Here is a 23,655-nt window from a genome sequence, read left to right as displayed (position 1 = left end):
GGGAGAGGCAAGGAACAGACTACCTCTGAGCCTCGGGAAGAAACACAGTCCTACCGACACCTGGACTTCTGCTCAGCGATACTGATTCCAGAATTCTGCCCTCCCGGAAAAGGGAAAGGAATGAGAGAATTAACTGCTATTTTAAGCCACCCAGGTGATGGTAACAAGCAGCCTGAGATCTGGGGCATGACATGCCAGGATCAGGCATATGAGCTCTGAGCAGGGCTTCCAGGCTGGGCTGGGGCTCCCCATTCCCCATACCCACTGACCCTGGCTGCTCCTCAGCAACCTTAGACAGGATTAACAGACGGCAGCTAGGGCAGTGCTCCGGCAGGGGCCTGGAACTTGGGACTGAGGCTCTGTCCACGCTTGTGTGTAAATGCAAACACACATGCATGCACACCTGTGCAAACACCAGAGGAGCCAACATCACACAGCACACCTCCCAACACACTGCACTGGGCACAAGTCTGGCCCTGAGGAGGACTGAGAAAGGGACTCGGGGTGCTGGAGAAAGGTCTAGCCCAGAGGAGTCCTAGAGACGCCCAAACCTCCCCTCCCCAAAAGGCCACAATGGCACCCTGGCCTTGGAGCTCTGCCTTTCTGGCCCAGACAGGTTCCCAGACCCAGCAGAGCCAAGCAGAGACGCTTCTGCAATACCTGAGAGCCCAGTGAGGGGGAAAAGTCACCCTGGTCTCCTTCAGTCCCTTGCCCACCCTAGTGCCCTCCTCCAGGGTCTGAAGGTGTGGGTTGAGCTGCTCAGGGCAACCTCCAATCCTGGCCTGAGTCCTGGAAGACACCCCAAAACTTTCATTCTCCATCCATCTCCCTGGGCAGTCAGCAACCCAGTAGCAAACCTCAGATGATGGGGACTTGGTGACAAGGATGCTCCGAGGCTCTGAGAGCCCCTGAGACCACCCCAGGAAGTCTACTGGCTGCTCAGGAAGCCAGGGCAATGACAATGTGTCTTAGTGCTCTGAAAGAGCTGTGTATAACAGCCCCCAACAAACCCCTCACCCCAGCCGTACCAATCCCCCACAGGCACCCTCACCCATAACCACACCACCCTCCACAGGCAGCCCCCCCTCCAACTCTTACACTGGGAGATGCTAATCTCCCAGACCAGGAGGCTCAGGATAGGTGTCTCCCCTTCCCCTTTCTCAGGGGACCCATTATATCCACTGTCCTTGATAAATGGCCAGGGTTATTTCAAACATGCTTACAGAAGTTGCCTCGTGGGGGCAGGAGGAAGCTTCCAGTTAGTACCTCCTGCCTTCTTTGATCGGAGTCACGATCAGAATTCATGAGAAGAAAAGACCCCCTAGTTTACACACACACACACACACTGAAAGCCTTTGCACAGAGGCCCTGGCGTTCTGGGCCCAGTAGGTCACGACCTCTTGCAGGAAAGAGCACGGAGCAAACATGCTCAGACAAGGACATTGCTTTTACGTATCTACCAGCTGCCACTGTGGGCTCTGACAAGACTGGGGCTGACGCAGAGCGGGACTGTCTGGGGTCACTGCAGGCCCTCAGACCAGCCACAGCAAAACAGTGTGTCTGGGCCACCTCCAGCCAGTGAGTGGGCCTGAACCCTGGGCGCAGGGGAACGATCGGGCACATGCAGGGAGAAATGGGCTCTCTGTGGACGTCGTCCACACAGGGTCACGTGGACCCTGGGCAGGGACACCAAAGGAAAGGGGGCTTGGGGTCAGACTCTGGCCTCTGGCTGAGACCTGCCACCTTCAGCCTACACACCCACAGCCCTGGGCTGAGGTCCGGAGCTCAGTCCGGAGAGCCCTCCACCCCCAGCCCGTTTCAGCGCAGCCTCAGCGCCAGACCCGCCAGGCCAGACAACTGGCCTGCCCTAGAATCTCCTAAGGTCAATGGTTTCTGGGCTTGTTCTGAGTTTGGAATCCCTTTCCTGTGTTCTGAGTTTAAGCTCTCACCAGCGATAGGCAGAAGAGGTTAGGGAAAAGATTCCAGAGAAGATGTCAGAAGGCCAGCAGAAGCCTGGGAAAGAAGGCCAGGCCAGGATGGAGGACGGCATGTTCACGAGACAGGCAGCACATGGATTTAGGGATCGGCAGCCTGACCCGGGCACCTGGCAGCCTCACTGTGCAAGCTCCACCTCACCCGGCCTAAGTGGCCCCCCCAGGAAACCCCCTGAATCTTCCAGTAAAGGCTCGCCCAGAAGCACCAAAACCAAAGTGACCAGCCCTCAGCTCTCTGAAGCACAGGCATTTCTAATCACTCTGGACAGATGAGAAAGCAGAGGCCAGAGACCCAAACCTGCCCAAGGGCAGCCAGCCAGCAAGGAGCAACAGCAGGGCCCTTGATCCCTGATCTGAGGCACAGCGCCTGCCCCATTTCCACTCCTGCCCTCACCCAGTGGGGTTACTCTCCATTCCCCCCCCACGCAGAGAAGCCCAAGGGTAGGAGAGATAGGAGGGGCTGAAGCTGGGAAGGCCAGGAAGGCAGCGCCTGGGGGACCCCCTCCACTGTTGGCAGACGGCCTGCAATTCATCATCTGGGAAGAAGGGGCAGCCAGTATTGATCGACTCTACAGAGCACTGGGCTTTCTGATGGAACAATTCCTTTGCAAAAGTATCTGACACCATTGCTCGAAATTAGAATGGTGCCCTGCCAGGCTGCACCCAATTTATCTGTCAGCTGGGAACTCAGAGAGACCTAAATTAAATGAGCGGGGGCTGCCTGGGGGCAATGGGAGTATCTTGGCTAATCACAGCACAGCTGGGCCAGCCCGGCCCAGAGGGGCCTCCGGGGTTTCCTGTCAACATGCAGATGAGTTTAACTCAAGACCCAGGCCTCTGTGCTGCCGTGGCCATGACCGAGAGCAGCCAGGGATCCAGAACTGGAAACTCGGGGCTGAGCCCACCCTGACAGAGCCAGGCACGGAGCCTGGGCACTGCAAGGCCCGCCAGGACCACAGCCAGAACCCAACCTGGCCTCGCTGCAGCCAGGGACCTAAGATCCTGAGAACACCGGGAGCTTTGGGCCAAAGGTCAGAGGTCTGGCCTCCCGGAGGGCTCTGAGGGGCTGTCCCACCTGCCCAGCAGCTCCTTCCTCACTCCTGGGCCCAAGAGCATGGTTGGCTCTGAGTTGAAAAAGATAAAACCACACAAGTGTGTGCACAGGTCACCGAGGCTGTACCTTTGGGCTCTCTGTGGAGCACGTCCCTCCCCCGCTGGCCCCCGGCTGCCTCCCAGAGGGAGCAGGATCCAATCGGGGCCAAGGAAGCACTCAGGGCTTTGTCTGGGGGCCGAGGCACAGGCTCCGAGACCTGGGTACAGGACTCAGGCTTGGTCTGGGCCTTGCCTGCTCCCTGACACTAGGTAAGACCCTCAGGCAGCTTTTACTGCCTGCTCAGGACTTCCCAGGTGGAGCTAGTGGTAAAGATCCCACCTGCCAATGCAAAAGACATAAGAGATGCAGGTTCAGTCCTTGAGTCGGGAAGATCCCTGGGAGGAAGGCATGGCAACCCACTCCAGTATTCTTGCCTAGAGAATCCCATGGACAGAGGAGCCTGGCGAGCTACAGTCCATAGGGTCACAAAGAGTCAAACACAACTGAAGTGACTTAGCACACACACACTCTCATGGAGGCCTCAGGCCTACAGGTTTATGGCCCACATACACCCAAAGCAGAGGCCCCCAATTCAGCATTTTAGCACCCCCGCTATGATATGTGGTCAGCAAGGGTGGCCTCAGTCCAGGCCTGGGACCAGACCTACACAAACGACGCCTGGATCGCCCCAGGGGAACATTCAAGGTCTACCATGCAACCTCCCGCCGGCAGCAGCCTTACCTGTGTCCAGGGCCTGTGGGCCCCCCAGAGGAGGGGGTCTGGAGGTGGTCGGTCGATGATACACCACATGTACACGGCCCTGCTCGGCCTCCTTTGCCGCCAGACCTTTCTCCAGGGGCTCAATAAAGAATTCCTCCTCTTCCATACGGATCAGGCCAGCCTGCAGGGCAAATACGAGATTGTTCAAATTCCCAGATCACAGCAGACCAAGGAGGGGAAGCAGTGAGGAGGGCCCCAGAGAGCAGAACTTCTAACCTTGGCTGCGCAGGGCCCAGTCAACCCCAGCTAGGTGTGAGGCTGGAACCCCAGGCCAGGAAGGGCATGCGCAGAGGCCCCATCACGCCAGAGCCTCCACTTACAGCCGTGAAGGCCAGAGCCATTTGCGGGCAGTAAACCCTGTCTGAGGAAGGGATTCTTGCCCGGGTCATCCCCACGCTCAACCCCGGGAGCTCAAAGTCCAAGACAAAGGCCAGAACTCTCAGCCAGGGACTGAGTCTGCCACAGATATGTTCAGTTGGACACAAATAGTATTTTCAAAGTTTTGAAACCAACCCTCAAAATGGTAAGAGTTCATGTGTCAAATGTGGAATTCCATCTTCCCTTGGAAAATGTAAGCTCTGACAACAGTGCATGGTGCCCAGCAGTGGACACGTGGACGGAGCACACACTTCAGCTGCTGGCCACAGGCCCCACTGTATACCCGTTTATCCATGCCGGTCAGCAGCCCAGACCCTACAGCAACTGAACCGCTGCCTCCACCAAAACCGGCCCTCAAAGGACCCCGGTCCCCATCAGGGTTCAAGCTGCTCTATACTCTGGCATCCAAGGCTCTCAGCCTGCCGCTGTCCTCTTTGCCCCCAGCTCACACACCTCACACCAGTTCCTAAAATAGTCCTGTCCTTCCAATACAGTGCACACCACCTGGTCTGCAAGCTCCTGAATCCACGGAGCCCTCAGCCGGGGAGGACCTGCTGCTTCCCCCACCCTTGGCCATCTGATAAACTCTAATTCTCCAAGGCTTGGCTCAGACCCCTCAAATGCCATCCCCCAACTGCAGGGACATGGCCCTGCCCTCCCCTCGAGGGCATCCCACCGTCACTGCCCCATTCAGCTCCCATACTTCTGATTCCATAAACCAATTGTCACAGTAGGAGTCTCCACTGTGTCAAGCTGCAGATGTATTTTCTTTAGATCATATACCTATGAACTATCACAGTTTAGTGCCGGGAGCCGTTACGGGAGGTCCCGCCCGTGACGAGGTCATGAAGAAAATACCGGGCAGGCAAGGCCGTCCGGGACCCCATCCATGATGAGGTCACAAGGAAAGAACCTGACAGGCAAGGCCATCTAGGATAAGGGACCCTCCAGGTTGGCCTCGGCCTCTACCCCACCCTGTATCCTCCCCCCTTTTCTGCTGTTGTTCTTGTTTACCCTGCTGCAGATTCTTGTGTTGCCTGCCAAGAGCTCTCCTGCTCCTCTTCGCTGAATAAAGACCAACTTAAAACCCTAATTAATAAATCTCCTGGATGCTGGTACCCTATGAAGGGGCCAGGGATGAAGGAAATGCTTCAATTCAAACCTTTTGCTGGCATTCTGGCTTGTGTGATAAATATGTGCTCTCATTGCAAAACATGCTCTTGATTGTTCTAAACATCCTAAGCACAGTACGCTAGCAAAAGAAACTATTATAAGCATAGGCCCCTTCACGGGGTGAGAAAAGCTCCACAAATATGATAGCCACAAATGTGCCTAATAGAAAATACTTTAGATAGAGATTAGCTGGTGACTTCTTGCAGGTAGTTAACTTTTAGACTAAGAGCCTGTTTTGTGCCATATCTGCTGTTTCTGCAGTCCTTCGCATTTCTGTTCTGTAAAAATGTAATCCTATCTAGTTCCCATAGAGATGACGCTTATTAGAAAGAAAATAGATTAATTATAAGAAAAACAGGGTCGGCTACTGAAGTTACTTAAGTCACACCAGGTGCAAGCCATAAAATGTTAGCAGGCCTGAAGGCCAAATGATAAGAAAGACTCTTGTGAATGAAAAAGTATGTGGGTGACATCCAGTTTCTGTTGAAGGTCAAGTTGCTGTAATGTTTTGAGATGACCTGTGTGTAAGCAATATGCACTTCCCCCAAAAAGATGTTGTTAAGGATATAAAGGGGCCGTGCAAAAATAAACTTCAGACTTAGCCCCGAGCTTTGTCTCACTCTCTCTCTCATTCGCCGACGCTGTTCATCCTGAGGGTTCCCCTGGATCCTGCTGGGGCTGGACCCCAGCAGTTTAGAATTTTTAAACCACTTTTTTGAGGTAGAGCTGACATGTAAAAAGATGGTACATAGTTAATATATACTCAATAAGTTTGGGAATGAGTATATACTCATGAGGGCTTTCCTGGTGACTCAGATGGTAAACAATCTGCCTGCAATGCAGGAGACCCAGGTTTGATCCCTGGGTGGGGAAGATCCCCTGGAAAAGGAAACGGCAACCCGCTCCAGTATTCCTGCCTGGAGAATTCCAGGGACAGAGGAGCCCAGCAGGTTACAGTCCATGGGGCTGCAAAGAGCCGCACATGACTGAGCAACTAACACTTTCATTTTGACTTTCATGTACTCGTAAAACCATCACCGCCAAGAAGGTCATAAACACATCCACCACCTCTCATGGTATCCCTCTACATCTTTTATTGTTACCATTTTTGGGGGGATAAGAACACTATATGTAAAATCAACCATCTAAGCAAATTTTAAGTATATTAAAGACTATTTTTGATATAGTGTTGTTAGTCATAGGCACTGTGCTGTATAAAAGATTTCCAGTACCTACTTACCTTGCATACTGAAATTCTGTCCTCTTTGACAATCACCTCCCATTTCCCCCTCCCTCCAGCCCCTGACAACCACCATCCAACTCCCTACTTCTATGAGTTTGGCTGTTCTTGATTCTACACATAAGTGAGATGTTACAGTATTTGTCTTTCTGTGTCTAGCTTATTTCACTTAGCATAATATCCTCCAGTTTCAGCCATTCTGGGCAAGTGGTAGGATTGCCTTCTTTATAAAAGCTGAATAAAAATATTTCCATTTCAACAGCATCTGTAGAATACATTGTACACGAGTACCACATCTCTTTATCAACCTGTCATCCACAGACGGACCTTTGGATTGTTTCCATGTCCATTGTGAATAAAGCTGTAACGAACATGGGAGTGCAGATACCTCTTCAATATCCTGTTTTTGTTTTCTCTGGGTACATTCCCAGAAGTGGGATTGTTGGTTACATGGTAGCTTTATTTTAATTTTTTGAGGAACCCCCATATTGTTTTCCATGGTGACTAAGCCAATTTCATTTTTTTGCATTCAGTTTTCCCAACACCAAGACACTGTCTTTTCACATTGAACGTTCTTGGCTCCTTTGTCAGATATAAACTGACTGTATATGCATCCCAGGATTATTTCAGGGTTCTTGATTCTGATCCATTGGTCTATGTGTCTGTTTTTTATGCCAGTACCATACTGTTTTTACTACTAGAGCTTTGTATATGTTTTGAAATCAGGAAGTGTGATGCCTCCAGCTTTGTTCTGTCTCAAGGTATTTGAGGTATTTTTGTGGTTCCATAAAAATTTTAGGATTTTTTTATATTGGAATTTTGAATTTTGATAAGGACTACATTGAATCTATAAATAGTTTTGGACACTATGGACATTTTATAAATATTAACTCTTCTGATCCATGAACACAGTATACCTTTCCATTTATTTGTGTTTTCTTCAATATCTTTAATTAGTATCTTATAGTATTCAGTCCATAGATCTTTCACTTCTTCAGGTAAATTTATCCCTAAGTATTTTACAGCATCAGATGCTATTGAAATGGAAATATTTTATTTCTTTGTCAGTTCACTATTGGTGAATTTTGTATGCTGATTTTGTACCTGAAAACTTTACTGAATTTATTAATTAGTTCTAACAGTGTTTTGATGGGTTCTTTAGAATTTTCTATATATAAGATCATGTCATAAGGAAACAGATACAATTTTACTACTTCTTTCTAATCTGGATGCCTTTTATTTCTTTTTCTTGCTCTGGCTAGAACTTCCAGTATTATATTCAACAGGAGTTATGAGAATAGGCACCCTTGTCTTATTCATGATCTCAGAGAGAAAGCCTTCAACCTTTTACCATTGTGCATGATATTAGCTATGGGCTTATCACATATGGTCTTTATTATGTTGAGGCATGTTCCTTCTACACTTACTTTGTTCAGAGTTTTTATCATGAAAAAGGTTGAATTTTGTCAAATGCTTATTCTGCACATATTGAAATGACCATATTAATATAAATTTTATTTTTCATTCTATTAAGGTGGTATATTACATCTATTGATTTTCATATGTTGAATCAACCTTGCATCCTAGGGATGAATCTCACTTGATCATGGTGTATAATCCTTTTAATGTGCTGTTGAATTTGGTTTGCTAATATTCTGTGAAGAATTTTTGCGTCTATATTCATCAGGGTTATTGGCCTGTAGTTTTCTTTTCTTATAGTGTCCTCATCTGGCTTTAGTATCAGGAAAATATTGGCCTCACAAAAATGAGTTTAGGAGTGCTCCCTCCTCTTTAAATTTTTGGAAGAGTTTGAGAAGGATTGACATTAATTCTTCAATAAATGTTTGGTAGAATTTACCTGTGATATCTCATAGTCCTGGGCTTTTATTTGTTTGGAGATTTTTGATTACTGACTCAATCTCCTTACTCATTATTGGTCTATTGAGATTTCTTATTTCTTCATGATTCAGTATTGGTAGGTTGTATAATTCTAGTAATTTATTCATTTCTTCTAGGTTGATCAGTTTGTTGGTATATACTTATTCATAGTAGTCTCTTATGATCTTTTACATTTCTGTAATATCCAGTTGCAATGTCTCTTCTTTCATGTATTATGAGTCTTCTCTTTTTCTTGGTAAGTCTGTTAATTTTTTTTTTTAAAGCCAACTCTTAGTTTTGTTTACCTTCTTCATTGTTTTTCTATTCTCTGTTTCACTTATTTCTGTTTTGATCCTTGTTATCTCTTTCCTTCCACTAACTCTGGGCTTAGTTTATTTATCTTCTCCTAGTTCCTTCAGGTATAAAGTTAGGTAGTTTATTCGAGAGCTTTCTTTTTTATCATATGCTTTTATTGCTATAAACTTTCATATATATATTTAAATATATATAAAATTTATATACAAATTTCAGAACTGCTTATATTATAAAATTTCAGAACATATATAAAATTTCAGAACTGCTTTTGTTATGCCACATAAGTTTTGGTATATTGTGTTTCCTTTTTTTGTTTCAAGATATTTTCTTTATTTCCCTTTGATTTTTCCTTGGACCCTTTGGTTGTTCAGCAGTGTGTTAATTTCTATGAATTGTGAATTTTTCAGTTTTCCTCTTGTTATTGATTTCTAGTTTCATACCACTGTAGTCAGAAAAGTTACTTGGTATGTCTTCAGTCTTTTACATTTGCTAAGACTTGTTTTTTGACTTAATATATGACCTCTTTTGGAAATTGTTGCATGCAGGCTTGAGAAAAATGTGTATCGTGCTAGTATCGGGTGGAGAGTCCTATGTCTGCTAGGTCTGTTTGGCCTATATAAGACTACAGTATAGCTTAAATCCAATGTTTTCTTATCGATTTTCTGTCTGGATGATCTAAAGTCTACCACTGTTATTGTATTGTTGTCTATTTCTCCTTTCAGATCTATTACTATTTGACTGAAAATTTTAGGTGCTCTGATGTTGGGTGCATACACATTTACAATTGTTATATTCTTATGCTGACTTGCCACTTGACCATTATATAATGACTTTCTTTGTTTCTTGTTACAGTTTTTGACTTAGTTTATTTTGTCTAATAAGTACAGCTTACCCCTTTCCTCTTTTGGTTTCCCTTTGCATAGACTATCTTTTCCATTCCTTCACTTTGAGTTTGTGTGTATGCTTAAAGCTAACGTGAGTCTCTTGTTGGGAGCACAGAGCCGTGTCTTGCTTTTGTTTGCTTGCTTTTTAATCTATCCAGTCATTCTGTCTTTTGATTTGAGAATTTAACCCACTTACATTAAAGTAATTGTTGATGAGTAAGGACTTATCAAAGCCATCTTGTTAACTAATTTCTGACTTTTTTATAGTTCCTTTCCTCCTCTCTTCCTGTCTTCTTTTGTGAATTGATAACTTTCTGTAGTGGCATACTTTGATTCTCTTCTCTTCAGTTTATGAACATGTTCATGTTGTGTGTATAAAGGTTTTGGTTTTGTGGTTACTCTGAGGCTTATTTGAAACATATTATAGATACAAGTGTTTAAGTTAATAATTTAATTTCAATTACATGCAAAAACTCTGTATTTTTATCCCTCACTTCCACACTTTATATTTTGACATTATAATTTACATATTTTTATATTGTGTATCCACTAACAAATTATTGTAGTTATAGCTATTTGTAACACTTTGATTCTTTAACCTGTATACTAGAGTTAAGTAGCTAACATTCCACCATATTACAGAATTATTCTGAATTTGACCATATATCTACCTTTACCTGTGTGTCATATACTTTCACATATTCATATTACTAATTAGTGTCATTTTGTTTCAGCTTAAAGAACTCCTTTCAGCATTTCTCCTAAGGCAGATCTAGTAGTGATGAACTCTCTCATCATTTGTTTGGGAAGGTCTTTTTCTTGCCTTCATTTCTGAAAGACAACTTTGCCAAGTAAAGCATTCTTCATGGGTGGTTTTTTTCCTTTCAGCACTTTGAACATATCATTCCACTCTCCTGACCTGCAAAGTTTTTGCTGAGAAATCCACTGATGACCTCATTGGGATTCTCTTATATGAGAGAAACTTTTTATCTTGCTCTTTTTAAAAGTATCTCTTTGTCTTTTTATAATATTATAATGTGTCTTGAAGAAGGTCATTTTGGGGTGACCTAGTAGCTTCATGTATATGGGGTCGCACAGAGTCGGACATGACTGAAGCGACTTAGCAGCAGCAGCAGTAGCTTCATGAACTTAGATGTCGAAATCTCTTTCCAAAGTTTGAGAAGTTCTCAGCTATTGTTTATTAAAAGAATTTTAATAAACCCTCTGCCACTTTCTCCCCCTCTTCTCCTTCTTGGAGTTCAGTAATGCATAGATTATTTCTCTTAATGAGTCCCATAAGCTTCCTCATTCCTTTTCACTCTTTTTTCTTTTTGCTCTACTGATTAGATAATTTCAAATGATCTGTCTTCTAGTTCACTGATTCTCTGTTTTGTGTTCTCTACTGAATTCTTCCATTTAGTCATTGTATTCTTCAGCTCCAAAATTTTGTTTGGTTCTTTTTATGTTTTCTATTTCTTTGTTGAAAAGAATGAAACTTTTCATTTTGTTCTTGCACTGTTCTTCTGATTTCATTAAGTTTTTTGTCTTGAGTTATCTTGTAGCTTTCAGATTATCTTTAGGACAATAACTTTGAATTTTTTTATCACACAATTCATGTATCTCACTTCTTTTGGGTCAGCTACTGAAAATTCACTGCATTCCTTTGATGATGTGATGTTTACCCAATTCTTCAAAATCCTTGTGTCTTGCATAGCTTTCTTCACATTTCCAGATTTTATAGACTGACTTCAGTAAGAAAGACCTTCACCTGTGGTTGGAGGCGGGGGGGTGCACACTGGACCTAGTGGTGCAAAGCACCAAGTGTGGGGGAATATGGCGGCTCTGGGTCCAGGCAGGACTTGATATCTCATTGGCTCAGGCTGCTAGATCCGTGACATCAACAGGGTGGTCCCTGGTGACAACTACTGCAGTGAGTCCATAATGGCTGCAAGGACTCTTGGGGTCCTCAGTGGGGCCCACGGGTTCAGCAGCTAGTTACCAGAGCTGGCAGTGGTGGTAGCCAGAACAAGCAGTATGCACATACTTTGCTTCAGGGGCCAGCTTCAGGGCCTGTGTAGTGGCAGTGTCTGCTTGTCATTCATGACAAGGGTCAGGGCAGCAGGAAGGGCCAACTGCGGGCACACGAGCAGCTACCTGAGCCCTGGCTGCTGATATCCACTCCTGTGGCTGCAGGGTCTCACCACAGGGGCACACGTGGCAGTGGAGGCTGAGGACGGAAATCAAGCTGATGGCAAACATGTGCCCAACTGGAGGCTAATCCTGAGTATATGAATACTGGTGGGAGTTAAACATGGTCTAGGCAGGTATTCCACACTTGTTGTTGTTCAGTTGCTAAGTCATGTCTGACTCTGCGACCTCAAGGACTGCAGCATGCCAGGCTTCCCTGTCCTTTACTATCTCCCAGAGTTTACTCAAACTCCTGTCCGTGATACCATCCAACCATCTCTTCCTCTGTTGCCCCCTTCTCCTCCTGCCCTCAATCATTCCCAGCATCAGGGTCTTCTCCAATGAGTCAGCTCTTTGCATCAGGTGGCCAAAATATTGGAGCTTCAGCTTCAGCATCAGTCCTTCCAATGAATATTCAGGGTTGATTTCCCTTAGGATTGACGGGTTGGATCTCCTTGCAGTCTTTGAAAGGGACTTTCAAAAGGACTTTCAAGAGTCTTCCCCAAACTCTTGAAAAGAGTTCAAAAGTTATCAAATCGATTCTTTTGGAGCTCAGCCTTCTTTATGGTGCAACTCACATCTGTACAGGACTACTGGAAAAACCATAGCTTTGACTAGACGGACCCTTGTCGGTAAAGTGATGTCTCTGCTTTTGAATATGCTGTTTAGGTTTGTCATAGCTTTTCTTCCAAGAAGCAAGCGTCTTTTAATTTCACAGCTGCATTCACCATCTGCAGTGATTTGGAGTCCAAGAAAATGAAGTCTGTCACTGTTACCACTTTTTCTCCATCTGTTTGCTATGAAGTGATGGGACTGAATGCTATGATCTTAGTTTTTTGAATGTTGAGTTTTAAGCCAGGTTTTTCACTCTTGTCTCTCACTCTTATTGAGAGGCTCTTTAGTTCCTCTTTGCTTTCTGCCATTAGAGCGGTATCATCTGCATATCTGAGATTGTTGATATTTCTCTCAGCAATCTTGATTCCAGCTTGTGATTCATCCAGTTCTACATTTCACATGATGTACTCTGCATAAAAGTTAAATAAGCAGGATGACAAAAATAAAGCCTTGCCATACTTCGTTCCCCATTTTGAGCCAGTCTGTTGTTCCATGTCCTTATGTCCTGCACTTACGTAGCTGTAAAGGCCTAGGCCAGCCCATCCTGTGTTGAGGGTGGGGAAGGGCAGGACGGCAGCAGGAGGGCTCAGGGGCCCTGTGTGTGTGAATGAGACTACCCACAGAGCAAAGCCTCAGCAGTAAAATCTGCAGGAGGTCTGCAGCAGCTGTGTTCACCATCGGTTTCTTTAGCGGTGAAAGCTGCTGGGCGCCTCTGTAAAGCAGGCCACTGAGAAGCACGGTCACTCCCACTACGCAGCTCATGGGAGCCCCTGTTCTTCCCAGTTGTTTCTATTCATCTCAGTTTTGCTGGTCTCTGGGTGAAACCAAAGTTGGTCCTTTGTGCATTACCCAACGAAGCTAGGAAAGCTGACGGCTCACACCACTCCTTTTCCCAGTGAGGGAAACATTCTTGCTGGGGATGATAGGGTGACACATGCAGAATGAAACATCTTCCTTCTCTTCTTCAGCTGTTATTCTCAGGTTTTTTTGGTTCCACTGTGTGACTGAAGTTTATAAGTGGACTCCAGAGCTCTCCTAGAGCCACTTGTCTTCATGGATAGCTGTTTAATTGTTCATCTTTGCTGAGGGATGGAGGTTGGGATCACCTAACACATCCACTTAGTGACTTCACTCGGGAGTTTTAAAAGCTTGAGTTAGTTGCTCTGGCTTAAGAATCAGAGGGTTCCACATAAATGGACAGATTTCAAGGTTCTCTCAAAGCATCAGAAAGGCTGGTATTTCCTGTTTCCCATCAGCTTAGCCGGCAGTGGCCAGAAGTTCCCTCTAGGGTTCTCCTCTTGAGCCTCCAGAGGGAATACAGCCCTGCTAATAACTACTTTGGCCTCCAGACGTGAGAGAAGACATTTCTCTCGTCTTCAGTAATTTCCAGCAGCTGCAGGAAGCTAATAACAGGGCCCCGGTGGGCAGAGGGGCGAGGTGGGTGGCTATTCTCTGAGGGCCACAGAATGGGGCGCAGGAGTTGCAGACCCCCGAGGACACAGGTTTGAGGCATCCTGGACTTCTGGGGAAGGAGTGTAGGACAAATAGGAAGGGCAGGAAGAATGAGAGCCAGAATGGGACACCAAGATCACCCGTCTGTGGGAAGAGAGAGAAGAGAGACCCATGGGAACCCTGCAGGCCCCCACACTCTGACTCATCCCTGAGTCCTAGGGCCCTTCCAGGCTTGGAGAGGGTGAGCAAATATCTGTGAGATAAGTGAGTAAGCAACCCCAATAACAGCAGGACATGTCCTCTGATAGAAAGACAGATGGCAGGGCGAGGATGCTGCGGGCCATCCCCTTGCACTGGCACATGGTTAATAGTGTCCACACCAGCAAATCTCTCTGTATGCTGCCATTGACTTTTCCCATGTCTGCAGTTTGGGGGCACACTGGTGTCCCGAACCCATCTCACTGATGGAACCCAAGGACACGTGGCAGGGTGGCAGTGGGTGAGTGGCCTGGAAGTTTGGTGTCCTGAGTTCCTGGCACCATTTCCGTCCAACCAGGCAGCCTCAGCCCAGGTGTCGGAGCTCCCGGGCTTTCGATACACTTGCCTCTAAAGGAGGGATGGTTGTCCCTCCCCTCACGTGACTGCTGTAGGTACACAGGCAACCTAGGAGGCCCTCAGAATCGGGGCACACACAGGCAGCGCTCTGCAACCCAAGTGGTGTCATCTACCTGCTTGCTTTCCAAGGGAGAAACTGAGACCGAGGGGCAGGAAGCTCTGCCAGGGGCACACAAGGTCCAAGAATCAAACCCCAGGCCCCAGACGGAATGAATATCTCCTAGGTGGAGACCCAGGCCTATCCTGCCTTATTAAGGCATGGCATGGAGATGATGGAACTGGCAACCCACTCCAGTATTCTTGCCAGAAAACTCTCATGGACAGAGGAGCCTGGCAGTCTATAGTCCATAGGGTCACAAGGAGCAGACACCACTGAGCCCATATGCACGAACCGGGGCATTGGGGTCCAGCAGGACAGCCCCTCCTCTGGAGGGAAACTTGCACCCGGGTCAGAGCCACCTGTGCCACAGGCCCAGCCTCCTGGGATCATGCTGGAGGGACCCAGTGTGACAATGACCCAGAACCTAGTCTGTTTAGGGCCAGTCTTCTCTGGCTTGAGAGACTCCAGGACTATTTGGGGTCCCCCTGTCCACGGGGATCGGGTTCTCTTCCCTGGCCAGACTTTTCTGGTTAAAGGTCATGGGGCTGACGAAAGGGCACTGGATCTGCTTGATGCTGACCTCTCCCTTGCTGTTATCAGAAGCCAGGGTCCAAGTTGTCTAAGCTGCCTGGCAGGGACCCTCCAGATGCCATCTGATGATGGTGCCCTTCAGTGCCATTTGAAGGGCACTGTAGTGCTCTGAGATAAATCTGAACCATGGCACCAGATACTCAGGTATCCTCATGCAGCCAGAGACTTCTAAACTGACAGTTCTCTCATGGAGAAGTTACATCCCTCACCAGCATCAGCCCATCTCTGACAAGCACTGAGGAACAAACAGGGGGTCACACTGATGTATAAGCTGGGCCTGCCCCAAGAGCGGCAGCTGACCACTCTGAGACTGGTGGATGACCACCCCAGACCAGAATTCAGTCACCCTGAGATCAGAGGCTGCCCACCTCAGGACCAACAGATGACCGATCACCCCTCAAGACCACCAGCCAAAGCGCTACTTGCTAAGGGGCTCTCCACAAGGAAAGCGGGACTCCTTTCAGCCTTAGTATGCATGCCAGGAATAATCTGTCTGAAAAGTTGCAAAGGAAAATTGACAAAAGAACAAGGTACAGAACGTGGGGTATGTTTTGCTGAGTTTTCTCCAGGACTTTGATTTTCCTGCTGCCAGTGGCAAATATATCTGGTTTTACATGTAATTTTTATTAATAAGAATCAATTTCCTCTCCCCACTTAATAAATATTGAAGAAGTCTCTGAAGCACCCTGATGTGAAGGGCATTCAATCAGAAGTCTGCCCTAGTCTGTCCAGCCTGATGTTACATGGAGGGGCTGGCTCTCACCTGAAATCCACTCTGCTCTTGCCTGGCCAGGAGGGGGGCTCACGGGAGGACCCTCAGGGTCCGCCACTGAGACCTGGCAGGTCTTTGCTCATCAAATCACTAGTTCTCAGATCTCGGTGAACTGTACGATGCCTGCCCTTTTTCCTCCCTTCTCTAGGCCTTGTTCTTTTGCTGTTTGGTTTTTTACAAGTATGACTTGTGGCATCTTAGTTCCCCGATCAGGGATTGAACCTGAGACTCAGCAATGAAAGTACCAAGTCCTCATAACTGGACCACCAGGGAATTTCCTGCTGTTTGGATTTTGATGAAGTTGTGACTAGAAATGGAAACTAAAAGTTAAACATCTGTCAGAATCAAGAGGCTTGACAGATACCCTCTGTTACTTTGTTTTTGTTTTTTTTTCCCCTCCTCTTTTTTTTTTTTTTTACTTTCTTTTTTTCATTTATTTTTATTAGTTGGAGGCTAATTACTTTACAATATTGTAGTGGTTTTTGTCATACATTGACATGAATCAGCCATGGATTTACATGTACTCCCAATCCCGATCCCCCCTCCCACCTCCCTTCAATATTGTCAAAATGGCTATACTACCCAAAGCAATCTATAGATTCAATGCAATCCCTATCAAGCTACCAACGGTATTTTTCACAGAACTAGAACAAAGAATTTCACAATTTGTATGGAAATACAAAAAACCTCGAATAGCCAAAGTAATCTTGAGAAAGAAGAATGGAACTGGAGGAATCAACCTGCCTGACTTCAGACTCTACTACAAAGCCCTCTGTTACTTTGAATTCTAAGCAGTAGAGACACTGACCCTCTCAGGGATGCGGTCTCACGGGAAGGCCAGTGTATGCCCTGCTTCCACTTGAGAGGCCCAGTTTGCAGTCGCCAGGGGCTCCCTCGGTGGAAGTCACAGGCCACAACACATGCAGATTCCTGTGTGCGGGCCAGGGGTCAGGTCTGTCACTCAGCTTCATCACTCTTGCAACCTTCAGTACCACGACTGCCACGTGTCAGGGGGTGCAGTAGTGATGATGAGAATAGAAAGAAAAAAAGAAGTTGGTCCCAAAACAGAAGGATCCAGACTGTGGCAGAGGATAAGACAGCATGTGTCTGCAGCAGCTCACAGATGCCCCAAACTTGACTTTGCTCTGAAGCATACATGCCTATGTGTATATGCACATGTCCATGTGCACACACACACACTCTTGCCAGCGGAACTCCCCCAAAATGCTGACATCCGATAAGCACGCATCTGTCCTCTCCCCTGCCTGTCAGCTGCTGCCCTGCCCCTTGCAAAACATCACCTTCTGGGGGTCTGCCTGTGGATGCCCTAGGGGCAGAGTCCCTGCCTCCCCTGCTCTCTGCCTCACTTGGTGGACACGTAGGCCTTGCCATGTGCCATCCAAACCCTCCTTCCTCTTGGGGAGCCAACCCTCCTGCTGGTGTATAATCTCTCTCCTTATAAACAATCAGAGAGAGGTGTTAAAGATCTGTGAGTATCAAACCGAGACTATCTATCTTTGATTCAATCAGAAAGTTTAAAATAGAACTGAAAAGGGAATAATTTTCTCACTATGAATTTCATGCTTCTTAAAATATGAAAGAGCTTTACTGGGCTGTAATTCATATATCATACAATTCATTCACTTACACCATACAACTCAACTACCACCACAAATTTAGAACATTTTCAACATATCCCCCAAAAGAAACCCTATACACATTTGCAGCCAGTCCCTATTTTCTCCCAGTCCCCTCATCAACCCCGCTGCCATGCATCGGCCCCTGGCAACCACTTAATCTACTTTTTTTCCTCTATGGATTTGCTTATTCTGGACATTTCATACACATCGAATCACACAGTATGTGATCCTTTGTGACTGGTTTCATTCACCTAGTAAAATGTTTACAAGATTCCTAATATGTCGGCACTTAAGTTCATTTTTATTGTCCAATAATACTCCATTTTACAGATGTTCCACATTTTATTTAGCCATTCACTGGTTGATGGACATTTGGATTGTTTCCACTTTTTTGGCTTTTATAAATAATGCTGTTTTGAACATTTATGCTCAAGCTTTTGTGTAGACATATGTTTTCATTTTTCTTGAGTATATACCTAGAAATGGAGTCATTGGGCCATATGGCAACTTTATGCCAAACCAGCTACACAATTTTACATTCCCACCAGCAGTGTATAAGGGTTCCAATTTCTCCACATCCTCACCAACACTTACTATCTACTTTATTCCTTCCAGCCACCCCCATGTGTATGGACTGATGTCCTTTTGTGATCGTGATTAGAATTTTCCTGATGACTAAGGAGTTGGGCATCTTTTCATGTGCTTATTGGCCATTTGTTTCTCTTCTTTGGAGAAATGACTATTCAGTCTCACTGCTCATCTTTTAACTGGATTAATTTCATTTTTGAGTTGTAAGAGTTCTTTATTCTAGATACAATTCCCTAATAGATATATGATATGCAAATATTTTCTATCATTCTGTAGGTTATCTTCTGACTTTCTTGATGGTGTTCTTTGAAGTTATAAAGGACATTCATAAAGTACACATTACCTATTTTTTCTTTTATCATTTGTGCTCTTGGTGTTTTATCTAAGGCTTTGCCTAACCCAAAATAATACAGATTTGTTCCTACATTTTTATGAGTTTTATAGTTTTAGATCTTATATTTAGATCTATGATCCATTTTGAGTTAATCTTTATATGATGTGAGGTAGGGGTCCAACTTTATTCTTTTGCTTGTGGATATTCAATTGTCCCAATACCATTTGTTGAAAAGACTATTCTTTCCTCCACTGATGTCCTGGCACTCTTTTTAAAAATCAATGCAAAGAGTTATTTCTGGATTCTCAATTCTATTTCATGGATCTATATGTTTATCCTTCTGCCGGTACCACAGTCTTGACTACCATAACCTTGTAAGTTTTGAAATCAGAAAGTGTGAGTTCTCTAACCTCGTTCTTTTCCAATACTGTTTTGACTATTTTGGGTTTCTTGTATTTTCATATGAACTTTAGCTTGTCAATTCCTGCCAAGAAGTCAACTGGGACTGTGATAGAATACAATGCCTTTTAACATCATGTTTGGTGTCACACTGATTCACCCTTATGCCAACCCTTGAGGAATGCTGGCCTAGAGAGAACACTGCATTAGAAACCAAGAGACCGGGATGGGAACCCTAACTCTGCAGACTAACCAGATATGTGACCTTGAGCAAATCAGAGCCTCGGGAAGCTGCAGTGTGCAGGCTCACTGTACCACCTCTGCTGCTAGACAGAATCTTCTCAACAGCATCACCTCAGCTCCACTTTACATCTCTTTTCATCATTCCTCTCCTGCCACTTAATGCAGCCCAGGCTTGAATTAAAAATTTAGTCCCCACAGATAAGGAAATCACAGGTTAAAAGTATCAGAAATGACCTCTTCGTCTATTCCACTGCAATAATTATGGTTACAAACCAGAAGTCATTTATCATATATTCTGGAAAGGAAATCCATGCAATGTAAAAAATAATTCATAATTCAACATTAATAACTTGGGGCAAAAACTGTCAAACAAGTCAGCAAAAATGAAAGAAAAGGGTAGAGGAGGTAGAAGAAGTAGTCTAACTGCATTAATTTCTTAAATGAACATAAAAGGATCAATAGTTACTGACAAGCTGGTAAAGTTGATAGCCATAAGTTTAAGAATACTAAAAAAGCCATAACTGGAAAAATTAATATATTCCTTCCAAATAACTGAACATGGAGAATAGAAAATATAAAAACAGCAAAAAAAAAAAAAAAGCATAAAAAATGTAAGTAGGATGACAGAAGTGACAACAAATATATCTGTTATAACAATAAATGTAAATGCTCAGATTACTTCCAAAAATCTCTATGACTTGCCCAAAAAATGACAGAATTTATGCTAGACCAAAAGAGTTTTACAGACAAGACTTTTCACCACTTAAACAACAAATACATCCATGTCGTATCATTGAAGGCAGGCCCAGCTCTGCTGTGATGATGAACTTAGGTAAAGTTATATATGTCTCCGTGCCTATAGTCAGCGCAACCTAAGAGAGCAGGGCAAGCCCACTAAGTTACTCGGCTTCGATTCAAGTGTTGCTTCAGCTAACTGGCTAAGCTGAAGGATTCAGCTTCAGTGCTTCCAGCGTAAAATAAGGATAATGATAATATTCGCACAGTGGGTTTGAGGGTTAAACCAGGTAAAGCGCTCAGCACAGTGCATACATAACTAACTAGCCAACATCATCCTTATTAGTAAGACGAAAGGAGAGCTGTGCGGACACACACAGAGAGAACAAAGATTTAACAGAGCCATGGTTTGGAATGTGTTTTGCTTTTTTATCAATGTTGTCTGTATTTTTTGAGGACTTTTTTCTTTTTTGCAAAAGGCACACATCAAAACAGACAATTTGTTTAAAGAAAGGAGCAGGAAAAGGGGGAATGGGCAGGGTAAGAAAGATAAGGGAGAAAAAAACGGGATAAACAAGATGCTAACAAGAATGCTTCATGGGGGCCAAAGCAGAGGCCAGCCTGTCAGTCTTCTCACTAAATCAAGCAGAGCCAGGATGGCTCCCACGGGAGCTGGCCTGTCTGGCCTATAAGAGTCCACACCAGTGCTGGGGTGGGCCTCTAGGAGCTGGTCTCCCAGCCAGGCTAAGATAGAGGGGTCAGCAGGTTGGGCCCAGACCCCAGGACCATGACAGGCCTGCCCATCCATCACAAGCACTGACACCCACCCCTGCCAGATGCTCTAGCTGACATTTCCCAGGTCCTACTCAGCATGTAGACTGTGTCGGGGAATGTCCCCAGTCACAAATTAACATTCGCATAAATAACAAGGCACTCTATAGTAAAGAAGAAAAATGACTCTTGCTGTAGGATCATTTGCCAAAATACCAAAAAGTAGACTTTTTCTTTCTGAGCTTCCATATCTCACCCGCTGGGCCCCAGCAGACTATGGCCTTGAGACGCAAGGTGGAGGTGAGCTAATAGAATACAATCCAAGTTCCTTGTTCAACATCCTGTTAACAGACCCTCCTCTGAGCTGGAGCCCAACCCTAAGGCATCCCAGCCCACACAGCACACATACCAGCAGCTAAAATCTAACACATTGCACTACTGTCCAGCCTCCTTGGCGACCACACACACCCTGCTTTTCCTCTCCTCCTCTGACTTGTCTGGGACCAGCATGTCTGAGCCCCACCAGCCCTACTGGTCCAGACACAGTCTGGTCAGGGGCTGGGGAACTGGAGCCCTTGTCTAGCAGCACCACTGTCTGCTTTTGCCCCAGACGTGTGTTCTTTGAGGTGCTATTATGACAGCACTAATGCCCCCATAGGCAATGTGTCACAGGTGGCTGGGTCCTGGGCCGAGGGGTCACCAGCCACCTGCACCCACAGAGCTCCAGACTCTGCAAACACTGTCACTCAGTCCTCCTTGGCCTCCCAGAGACGTACACTGCAAGCAGAGCACACGAGGGCCCACTTCAGGGCCCAGGTGCCAGGCAACCCCAGGACCATCCCTCGGCATTCAGGCAGACACACTCCACACTGGCCAGCTTCCTCCCACAAGACCAGGACCTCCTCCACGACCTCCGCCTTCGCCTGCTCGTCTCAACAAAATACTGTAGTCTGCATGTCTTCAACCATAGAGATCTATCTTCCTGATTTCTGGAAGTCAGAGATCAAGTCAGCGAGGCTGTCAGCAGGGTGGTTTCTTCTGACGCCTCTCTCCTCTCTCTCTCACCTATCACGTGGTCACCCTTCCATGTGAGTCTATGTCCAAATTTCCTCTTAATAAGGAAGTCACATTGGATTAAGGCTCCACCCAGCTGACTCATTTCAAAAGACCCTGATGTTGGGAAAGATTGAAGGCAGGAAGAGAAGGGGACAACAGAGGATGAGATGGTTGGATGGCATCACCGACTCAATGGACATGGGTTTGGGTGGACTCCGGGAGCTGGTGATGCACAGGGCGGCCTGGCGTGCTGCGGTTCGCGGGGTCGCAAAGAGTCGGACACGACTGAGCGACTGAACTGAACTGAACTGAACACATGACCTTAATGGAACTTAGTTAATCTCTGGGAAGGCCCTATGTCCTGTTTTGGGGTCACATTCTGAGGTACTAGGGGGATAGGATTTGCCATATGAACAAGGGTTGAGGGGCCTTCCCTGTGGCTCAGATGGTAAAGAGTCTGCCTGCAATGTGGGAGACTCCAGTTTGATCCCTGGATCGCAAAGATCTCCTAGAGAAGGAAAATGGCAACCCACTCCAGTACTCTTGCCTGGAAAAATCCCATGGACAGAGGAGCCTGGTGAGCTACAGTCCACTGGGTCACAAACAGTTGGACATGACTGAGTCACTAACAATTTAGCCCAGAACAGCCTCTGTGCACCAACGCTGCCCAGACTCAGAGCTGGTTGCTGGCAGGGGTGCCAGGTGGTCCTTGGGCCCAGAATAACAGGGCTGGGCAGGGCTGCTGCTCAGGGAGCGACTCTGGGCAGTAGTAAGGAGGTCACCCCGAGTCACACCTAAGTCGGCCAGCACTCAGGCAAGCTGGAGCACAGCCGAGGCTGACCTCACGGGGCTCCTGACACTGCCTCCTTCTAGAATGGACATTTTCGTTCCCATGACACAGAGCAGCGAGCGCAGGCCCACGGGGGTAGGAAAGCTGCACAGCGCGCACGAGGACCCCGGCTTCCAAACCAACCCCCGTCCTGGGAACCAGGGAGCCCTGCCCCAGAGCCCCACTGTGGGCAGGTCCCTCGATCCTCCATGCCTATAGAGAGGAGATAGGCCTCCCGCCAAGGGGCTCCCCCATGCCCACAGCACCCCAGAATTCTGGGGGCTCCCAAGGCTGAGTCTTCACGGTTGCAGAAGACTTGGGAATGCAATGCTACTTGGGCAGCACATCCAAAGAGGCAACACCCGTTCCAGGAAGGAAACCCTCAGTTCCAGGGGCCCAGGAAGCAGTGTCTTGCTCCTTCCCACGTGGGATGCTCCTCTAGGACCAGGGGGAAGACACAGGCTCACCAAGGGTCCAGTGGCCTGGCTGATGGATGGACAAAAGCTGGTTTGGTGGACAGGGCTCCTGCCCAGACAGGTATAGGGAAGCTAGACCCAGGGGAAGCCTGCAGCCTTAACCCAGAGGCCCCTTAACACACATCTGGCTGGGGTGGACTTGGGCAGGAGCAGCTAGGGCCACAGCCGGAAGCAGGGACACTAGGTCAGGCTCAGAGCAGCGGGGGGAAGATGCACCGCCCAGAGGATGTGTGCCTCAGAGACCCAACATCCCTGGCAGGGAAAGCGCAGCCTGCCACTCGGACCCCAGAGCAAGTTTCTGCACCTCATTTTGCGGCGCCGGCTCAGCTCTCCTCTTCCTGAGTCTGTTTCCCAAGGCAGAGGTCAGTGTCACAGAGGGCAGGTTGAGGGTATCCTGGGTGCAAGCAACTGCTGGGCACCCAGGTCTTCAAGTTTTCCAGGCAGAGGAGCCTCGCTTTCTGTGCTCACGGCGGGCCATCGCCTCCCTGGGTCTCTGGGCGACCAGCCACTCTCCAGG

The 23,655-nt window shown here is 46.7% G+C and overlaps 1 protein-coding gene across 2 annotated transcripts in view; it reads right to left on the bottom strand.

Moving 5' to 3' along the window:
* The window catches only part of ADAMTS2 (ADAM metallopeptidase with thrombospondin type 1 motif 2), a 261,043-nt gene that overhangs the window by 174,881 nt on the left and 62,507 nt on the right, over positions 1 to 23,655 (bottom strand). For both annotated transcript variants that reach the window (XR_009694017.1, XM_061149663.1), the window contains exon 3: positions 3,829 to 3,988. Coding sequence is in view for 1 of the 2 variants with exons in the window: in XM_061149663.1 (XP_061005646.1) it covers positions 3,829 to 3,988 (160 nt within the window). In the remaining variant the exon portion in view is untranslated. The remainder of the gene's footprint in view (positions 1 to 3,828; positions 3,989 to 23,655) is intronic.

This window comes from Dama dama, chromosome 9 (genome assembly GCF_033118175.1).
Source record: "Dama dama isolate Ldn47 chromosome 9, ASM3311817v1, whole genome shotgun sequence".
Lineage (NCBI taxonomy): Eukaryota > Metazoa > Chordata > Mammalia > Artiodactyla > Cervidae > Dama > Dama dama.
This window is presented reverse-complemented; position numbering and strand designations above follow the sequence as displayed.